General features: G+C 39.1%; 1 protein-coding gene across 3 annotated transcripts in view; it reads left to right on the top strand.

Moving 5' to 3' along the window:
- RBPJ (recombination signal binding protein for immunoglobulin kappa J region) overlaps positions 1-5,478 on the top strand; it is a 116,654-nt gene extending 111,176 nt beyond the window's left edge. For all 3 annotated transcript variants that reach the window (XM_021711201.1, XM_008055688.1, XM_021711202.1), the window contains 3 exons: positions 534-689; positions 1,059-1,162; positions 1,332-5,478. In XM_021711201.1, the coding sequence (XP_021566876.1) occupies positions 534-689; positions 1,059-1,162; positions 1,332-1,647 (576 nt within the window). In that variant the 3' untranslated portion in view covers positions 1,648-5,478. The remainder of the gene's footprint in view (positions 1-533; positions 690-1,058; positions 1,163-1,331) is intronic.
- The last annotated feature ends 3,681 nt before the right edge of the window (positions 5,479-9,159 follow it).

The raw sequence follows: 9,159 nt of genomic DNA, 5'->3' as shown, positions 1-9,159 counted from the left end.
GGCGATCCTTCCGCCTCAGCCTTCCAAGTAGCCGGAATTACAGGTGCGCACTACCATGCCCGGTTAATTTTTTTATTTATTGTAGACATGAGGTCTCATCCAGTTGCCCAGCGGGTCTCGAGCCTGCGGGCTCAGGCAATCCACTCACCTCAGCCTCCCAATGCGCGGGATTACAGGCTGAGCCACCGAGCCCGGTTTGCTCAAGAGTTTTAAACAGCCATTTATATCACAGATACTCATCTTCTGTTAATGAAATTGTTCCCCTACTGGTATACTCTTAATGGCTATTCTGAATGATATTTAATATGTCACTGAAATATTTTGCATTATTACAAAAACTGCTATCTGTGGCATTTTTATATTAATATTGTTTGTGTTTATGTAGAGATTGGCAAAGCATCATGCTTTAGAAAGTTTATAAATTTTTCTGACATTCTCCTCTTGTTAATTCTAGTCTGAGTGCTACTTTGATAAAATTATCTTGTACTACAAAGTGTATAAAACTCAGTTTCTAAACCTTCTTCCTTCATTAGGCCACTCCATGCCCGAAAGAGCCAAATAAAGAGATGATCAATGATGGAGCTTCCTGGACAATCATTAGCACAGACAAGGCAGAGTATACATTCTATGAGGGAATGGGCCCTGTCCTCGCCCCAGTCACCCCCGTGCCTGTTGTGGAAAGTCTTCAGGTGAGACACTCAGTCCAAGCTGGCCTTGAGTTCTTTGCAACTGTTCTTAGTTATGACTTGGCATAATTTTATTCTGGGAGTTTTTCTTTTCCTCCAAATCTTGTGATTTGGGGATTTTGTTATACATCGTTTATTGATTAAAAAAAATCCAAAAAACAGTAGGAACATGCTTATGTGTGAGAAAATTTAAATCAACTTACATGTTATCTTGAAATGCTTTTAGCTGGCTTTGTAGTCATGCCATTTAAAAGAAACATTTTATTATGCCTTTTTTTTTTAACAAATGAACGTTGAATGAGAATATAATGTGTGTGCTTTAATGAAAAATGAAAAGTTTTCTCAGTGTTGTGATTTTTCTGTGAATTGCAGTTGAATGGCGGTGGGGACGTAGCAATGCTTGAACTTACAGGACAGAATTTCACTCCAAATTTACGAGTTTGGTTTGGGGATGTAGAAGCTGAAACTATGTACAGGTACTTGATACAACTTTTTACATCATCCAAAGGTTGCGAGGGGTGTGGGTACAGGAGATGCCTTCCTGACACTGAGTGTAATGTGTTAAACAACCTTGTTTTAAATCTCATTTCAAAAATGTGCTTTGTTTTTCAAAGTGCTTATGAGTGATTTCTATTTCTTCTTCAGATGTGGAGAGAGTATGCTCTGTGTCGTCCCAGACATTTCTGCATTCCGAGAAGGTTGGCGATGGGTCCGGCAGCCAGTCCAGGTTCCAGTAACTTTGGTCCGAAACGATGGAATCATTTATTCCACCAGCCTTACCTTTACCTACACACCAGAACCAGGGCCGCGGCCACACTGCAGTGCAGCAGGAGCAATCCTCCGAGCCAATTCAAGCCAAGTGCCCCCTAATGAATCGAACACAAACAGCGAGGGAAGTTACACAAACGCCAGCACAAATTCAACCACTGTCACATCATCCACAGCAACAGTGGTGTCCTAACTACCGTCTTTTTGCTAGGACTTAAACTGACTTGAGTGCAGCAGAAAGTTGACAAAAAGAAAAAAAAAGAACAATCTTTTGTGGTTTCTTGGGAAAACTTTTCATACCAGGTGATACTATTCAAAAACCCCATACCTGCAAGTGCTGATTTGAAATGCAGAAGCCACAGTAAAACAAACAAAAAACATCAAAATGTATAAGCAATTGGAAGTCAAGTTTTTCAGCTGTTTTTTGGTTGGTTAGTTGGTTGTTTTCTGTTTGGTTTTGTTTAAATGGGCAAGAAGTAAATAACGTGGCTGGAATAAAAGTTGAGCAAGCTAGAAGACACAAATCTCACGTAGTGTTTATGGACCAAGGGACTTGTCTAAGCTTTAGTAAAAGGTACATCTTCACCAGACCTTTTTTTATATCACGGTATATAGCACACCTTGTTACCAAATAGGTTGTTCTCTTCCCCATCCACCTTTGAGCTTTTGCTCAGAATTACATTCAGCCTGACCATGCTTGTTTAATCTAATTACCATATCCTTCCAGGTTTTTTGGTCTAAGGCTGGACCTTTTTTTAAGCTGAAGTCTTAATGACTTTTCATGAGTCGAAATTGTTTTGATTTCAGCAAGTCAAATCTTGTAAAGGCCTGCATATTTTTTTTAAGATTATATGAAGTCTGTGCAAAAGCTTTAAAAAAAAAATGCCTCTGCCTTGCCTGCAATACATGCAATGTACATTAACTTAGTCTCTATTCTCAGACACTGTTGGTAGTTATTTCTGTGTTTTTCTTTTCTTTTTTTTAAAATGTATTTATAGTGGTTATCCAAGAGGTTCTAACATTTACATGGAATTTAGTGTGGCCATTTCATAATTAATGAGTTAATGGCGCAGAACATGTTGGTGTTTGAAGTGTTTTCTCCCTTTTTCCCAGACGTAAATACATCTGTGTGTTCCAAGGTTTGTTCAGGTTTTCCCCTCTCCTAATCTTGTACATAACTTGTATTATGTGTAAGTTAAACATTTTATTTTGAACTTGGAATGTTCCCAGTGAGTTCATTCAGCAAGGTGTTTTCTGCCTTGTTGGCAAATGACAAAACGTATCGTTGGAAGCATTTGCTACCTGTATGGTAGATAGTACCCTTGCAATGGAATGGGGAAAATCTCAGCAAAAGCATGTTTTATTATTTTTCCTTTTATTGGTAGCCTAGGCCAGAACACCATAGATGCTTTTATTAGATGATCAACTAAAATAGCTGGAAGACATTACTTAAGAAGCAGATAGTTGTAAGATGATAAAAATGCAAATGTAACTTATGTTTTCATTTCTTTCTCTGCCTTTTTTGGTTTTCTCTTCCCCAGTACTGAGTGTCTCCACAAATGTCTTCTACTCAGAAAATGTTTCTTTTCCGAAAGTTGAGATGTGGTTGCATTCAGGGTTGTATGTTGGCCTCGCAGCCTGACCTCACCAGTTTTACCTTTCATTCCTGCACTTTGGTTATGCCTTTGTATGGTTTCTTGGAAATTGCAGCGAACTCATTGGGCTACATTTAGTATAGGAACCACATGTGTAGTGTTACATGATACAGTCTAGTCATACAATCATCCTTCTTCAAGTAAAAACTACCTCTAGATTGTGGTAAGCTTTTACTGTCCCATAGAACAGGAGCCACAGTACCTTAGGAATGCAAAACTGTAACTTCCTACAGTGTTTCCATATAGAACATTGTCTTTCTGGTGTCCTGGGCTGTTATGGAAAAGTTTCCATCAGTAGACTTTAGAAATTATTAGTAGTAGCATTTTTTTCCAGCTTTGCTGTCTTCATCACTCACTCTTTTGCTCAGACTATGCCACTGTAAATATTCTTCCTAACATCTTTAAATCGCCTTTTCCTCAGTTTTCAAGGGGAAAGTCATTTGTAAAGCACGTTAGGTGGTGAAATCAAAGTTCTTGCGGTTTTCTCTCACTGCAAACCTCTTGAATCACCCCCAGGCTGCATTTTACTCTATAGAGCCTTTTTCTTCAACTCTGTTCCAGTTACTCACTTCTCTCTTATAAGCTAATCCTGCCTCACACCTGAAACCTGTTCAGCAATCAAGGGCAGAACTCATTGTGGCCTTATCTTTCTTTGTTGTAACCGTTCCCTGTCTCTTACTTGCAAATTGCTGATTTCTGGGTAGTATTTATTCTCTCTGTTGAGTCATGGCAGGAGTCATTACACAGTGCTTTTGTTCAGAATGTGGAAATGTTTTTAGTGCTGCTTTACTTTTAACGGCCACAAGTTTCCTCCACTTCCTAGGTTTGGTATTTAGTTTAAAAATCATATTAAATTAACTGATAACAAATGAGATGTTTTTGAAGAAGAAACTTCCTTACCCAGCTTTGTAGCTCAAAATAATTTTTCAAGCTTATGACTTTATTAAAATGAACTTTTGCTTTTTAAATGTTTATATCTTATTTTGGTTGTTTCTTTTAATATGGTAATTGAAATATTAGAAATAAACCCTTTTTTTGGCTTTCTTTAAGCCCAAGAATGTACTTAATACAGGCATTTTATTCACTTATCTTATACCATTCTCATACCACAGACTAAAGAGCAAAATGACTTGTCTTTTGTAGTTTATTGTTTCTCAGTTTTTTTTTTTTTGGTCAGCTGCTTAAAATTTTTTTTCATGGACTTGTGAATCGTTTTGAGTATATAATGTATAGGAACCTTGCCCTCCACTTATAGTAATGTCCCTCCCCCAATGATGGCATTATTAGAGATGCTGGTCACTCACCCCTCATAACGACTCTTCTTAAATTGTTTGATTTTTTTAAAAATTCTGTCTTAGAAGTGTTAGGCTCTCATGCTTCTGTGCAGTTTCTAAAAATATGCACAGAAGCTGAGCCTCCAGTGTTTTTATTAGTTCCATTGAATGTATCACATAGATTGGGAAGGTATGCTAAAGGTTTAACATGTAAAATGCCCTCTGTATTTTGAATGATTTTAGAGTTGAACACCAGTATAGTATTTAACCTGCTGCCGACTTTTCTTAATTTGTGGCAACTAAAGGCATCCTCATACGTGAATTATTTAGTGAAATATTTGTCACTCTTACTGCACAGACTTATTTGTAATCATAACTGGTTGGTTTCTGTGTTTTTGTTTTTACTGAGACTGGTACCATCACCATGCTCTTACAGAACATTTCCAATGTTACTCTAACTAGTCATGTTAACCAGAGAATCCATGGGGGGAGGGAGTGGCTTTTTGAAACTAAATGCTGTTCATTTATTAACCAAGTTACTTTTATTTCAAAAGCAGCTGTATTTCTGATGAGTACTGAACAAATGTGTGTAATTTTCTGTGCCAGACTTTTGACTTTGTTTTCAAGCACTGTAATGTGGGATGGATGGTTAGAAACAATAATATATTAGGGTTTCTATTTAACCCTTTCAGGACTGAACTGTATCTCCTTTTGTTAATTTGTGTTGTGATAAATGTTTGCCAGCATTCAGTACTGTGTTGGTCCAGGTGTAGGTTTATATGCTCATTTTTAGCTTATTTCTTGTACCTTGCAGCATGCTCTACGCATTCAGTCCTTAAGGGGTTTATTTTACAAACTGTGCGCCTGTAAGGTTTATTAGCAATAAGATAGAAAATTGAGCAAGTTTATACCATAATTTTGTAGAAAAAAAAGAATCTGCTCAGTTCCATATTTCATCCATGAAAAACTTGCAATACGGGCAGTTTCAAGGAATAAATAAAAAGGAAGTGTAAACCATTGTAAAAGTCTTCTGTTGGATGTGCCTGATGCATGTATTATCGTCTTTGATTTCAGAATACTTCATAAAGATAAAATTAAATTCTGTATTACAGTTTGTGTATGTACAGTCTTACCTTGTCATGTACATCACATCAAAGTGATGGCTGTGCTAATTTAATTTCCTTTTCAATGTTTTTAACATTGTAGTGCTTTAAAGAGAGGTATTTTTTTTCCTCTCCCATGGTTATGGGGAAATGGGCTTTCACTGATGTGGCGTGTCCCCCAATTCAGGGTCATTTAAAGCTGATTGTAACAAAGGCAGAGTATTATTTAGCAGTAGCTTGCTTTTCCAATATAAGGTTGTCATTTGATCTGGTATATGAAAGCACATATAATGGTTTGCGTCCTTCCTTAGGGGTGAACTCCTAAAAGTGGGGACAGTATTCTTGAAACAAATTTAAAGGAGGGAGTTATATAATTTTAAAATCATAGCAAGTTCAGTTCTTACCTGTCCTTCCATGGAATCAATCTAAGTAAAGGTAGGAGGGTTTTGTCAGACATCTTTCTAGAAAAATACTGACTGCTAAGTAAGAAACAAACATTTTAGTTGGGATGTGAATTGTGAAGCCTCTTAAGGTTGGGATTGATAATGGGTCACTTGATTTAGAATTTAGAGTAAGCTTGTGCTCCTTGCTGTAAATAGTACATGCTCACTTCCTAAGCAATCTTAACAAAGATCCATTAAGTAGATTGCCTTTTTTTGTTATTGAACTCCTAATTGGCCACCAGTCATTACGGTGTGGAAGGCAAGTGAATTCAGTTCCAAATCTAGTAAAGTGAATGGTTATAGAAGAGAATCTCCCTCTCAAAAACAAAACAAAAAACTAGAAAGATGCACGAAACCCTAAAAAAAGTTTCATCCTAGAAAACCATTGAAGAAGACAGATGAAGCTGTTGTATATAAAGTGCAGATGAGATCATTCATCTTGATCTAGGGTTGGAGCCTAGATATAGAACCGTGAGCCACGAGCCCTGTCAGGACCTGTAGACGGACAGTTAGCCTGTGGTTCTTTGTGTTCAGAGTAAGGTTGTCCACATACAGGGAGTTTAGCTAAAGCTGTCATGTTCACATATGTAAAATCATGACTAATCTTAGATTATAGAAGATTCAGGTAAGTATTCCTCAATATAGAAGACAGTTTTAACTAGTTTCTTGTAAGAAGCATACTAAATGCAAGTAGGTTATGTTATAACTGTTGGAATTTACAGTGTTTTGCTTTGGGGGGTGGCACTTTAAATTTCGATGTTCTATGCAAATTTTTTAAAAGGTAAGTTTGAGGCTTAGGCATATCAAGTTATTTCTAGCATAATGATTGTGGTCCCTGCCTTTCATCTGCTTCTAGTCTTCTGTCCTGTCATTCAGTGCAAATGGACATATAGGACAGTCCTTTCTTGGTCCTTTACCTGTTTATCGTTTCTACTGGTGCTGGGCAGAGAAGGGGTACTTGTATTGATTTAAATCCCAAACTATCCATCCAGAAACACTCCTGTCTTCATCATAGAAAGGAATAAGGAATGGGACTGGGTCATTCCTGCAGTGGCCCCTTGAGCTGGCTTTGACAGCTTTGCTTTTTTCCTACTATTTTGACTCCCTGCAGGACTGCTCTCTCCTTCGTTCATCTTTACCACACAACTCAACCTTCACAACTAAGTTCTTTTTTTCTTTTTGAGTTGGAGTCTCGCTCTCGTTGCCCAGGCTGGAGTGCAGTGGCATGCTCATGGCCACCCCAGCATTGACCTTCTGGGCTTCGGCGATCCTTCTGCCTTAGCCTTCCAAGTAGCCTGAACGATGGGTGTGCACCACCACGCCTGGTTAGTTTTTGACGTTAGTTAAGACAAGGTTTTACCAAGTTACCCGGGCTGGTCTCGAACCCGCAGGCTCAGGCAATCCACTTGCCTCGGCCTCCCAAAGTGCTGAGATTACAGGCTGAACCACGAAGCCCAGCCACAACTAAGTCTTAATGTGGTGTCCAGATATTTAGACGACATCATGAAAAGTTTTGGAAAAAAATAATTGTGACTTTGGAGACACTCGGACACTCAGTGTAGTTGCTGAAGTTAGCATCCTGGAACTATCCTAAGAGAACAGCTCTGAGTGTTACAAGCTGGGAATATATGAATAGCTGGTAGATTCCAAGGTGCCAATGGTGCCTTGGGGAGAACTTCAGCTAGAAGATTGAGGAATATGTAGCTGTTAGCCCAGAAACTTGAAGATTCAACCCTAACGTTTATCTTCCAATTCCAGAGGTTAGAATTGGTTAAGACACAACTAGAAATTTTTAAATGTCCAGCAACATTCCAGACACCGAGCAAGATTAGGATGTGGCCATTTTCAGAAAATTTCCTCTGAGGGCCTGTATTAGTAAACTCTGGCTGTCATAACAAAATGTCTTTGACTGGACGGCTAAAACAAAGGAAAGTAGTTTTCTCACAGTTGTGGAGGGTGGAGCTTGCCAGCACAGAGAGATTCTGGGAGGGCTCTCGTCCTGCAGGTGGCCACCACCTACTTGCTGTGTCCTCCCATGCCGGGGGAGAGTGATCTGTTTTCTTGTAAGACCACAGTCTTAACCAGTTTAGTGCCCCACCCTCACGACTTCATTTAATCTTAATTCCTGAATACCCTATTTCCAGATACAGTCACGTTTAGCTGTTCCTCAAAAATCTGCATGATGGCATTGGGGTTCCCTACATTTTAAGTCTCAGTTGGGGGTGTGTCAAGAGTCACCTAAGATGGTAAGTGAACTTGAGATGAGGGACAAGAGGAGAGGCAAGACAGGAAGAAGTCACTTTGATGACCACTTACCAGTTGTTTCATGTTTAATCCTCAGTACCATCCTATGAGCTAATATGTCTGTTCTAGAGATGAAGAGACAGGCTTAGGACATTGAGGGAACTTGATGTCCTGAGTAAAATTTAGCAAAGCTGGGTTTCAGATTTGGACCCAGGTCGTCCCCTATCACTGACTATCAAAGGAATTAGGGACTTGGGATTGCTTAGGAGTGGTTTTGTGACAAGTCCTCTCTTAAGGAACTTTTGAGACCAGACACTCGATTTCAACCATCACACTTTACAGCTGAGAAAAATTGAGGCTTAGAAAAACAGAATAACCCAAATGTGAGTATGGATAGAAAATGCTTTGTAAGCTCAAAAGTGTTGGAGCTGGGTGCTGTGTCTCATGGCTATCATCCCAGCACTTTGGGAGGCTGAGGTAGGAGGATTACTTGAGCCCAGAAGTTGGAGACCAGTCTGGACAATATAGCAAGACCCTGCCTCTACAAAAAATTAGTCAGGCATGGTGATACACACCTGTAGTCCCATCTACTTGGGAGGCTGAAGAGGAAGGATCATCTGAGCCCAGGAGGTTGAAGCTGTAGTGAACCATAATCATGTCACTACACTCTAACCTGGGCAACAGAATGAAACCCAGATTCAAAGAAGTATCAGATTGTCAAGTTTCTTATTATTTAAGTGCCCTGACCTCTTTGCTAATGTCCTTACTCCCCCTGGCCAAGTCTTGTACATAAATATGTGCTGAGTTACACAAAGCTAGGGAGAATGATCTGAACATTTCAGAACAATTTTCACCTTCCAACTGAAGGTCAGGGAACTTCTTCTGTAAATAGATTTACTAGCCAATTCTGTGTTGGCTTGAGGAAGACCAGAACTCAGAGAACCAAGTGAGAAATAAGGACAGAAACTTGTACTCAAGTCATAAGC

The sequence above is a fragment of the Carlito syrichta genome, unplaced genomic scaffold, assembly GCF_000164805.1.
Source record: "Carlito syrichta isolate Samal-C Ts95f unplaced genomic scaffold, Tarsius_syrichta-2.0.1 Scaffold301929, whole genome shotgun sequence".
Lineage (NCBI taxonomy): Eukaryota > Metazoa > Chordata > Mammalia > Primates > Tarsiidae > Carlito > Carlito syrichta.
The sequence above is the reverse complement of the archived record's forward strand: the minus strand, read 5'-3'. Positions and strand labels throughout refer to the sequence as shown.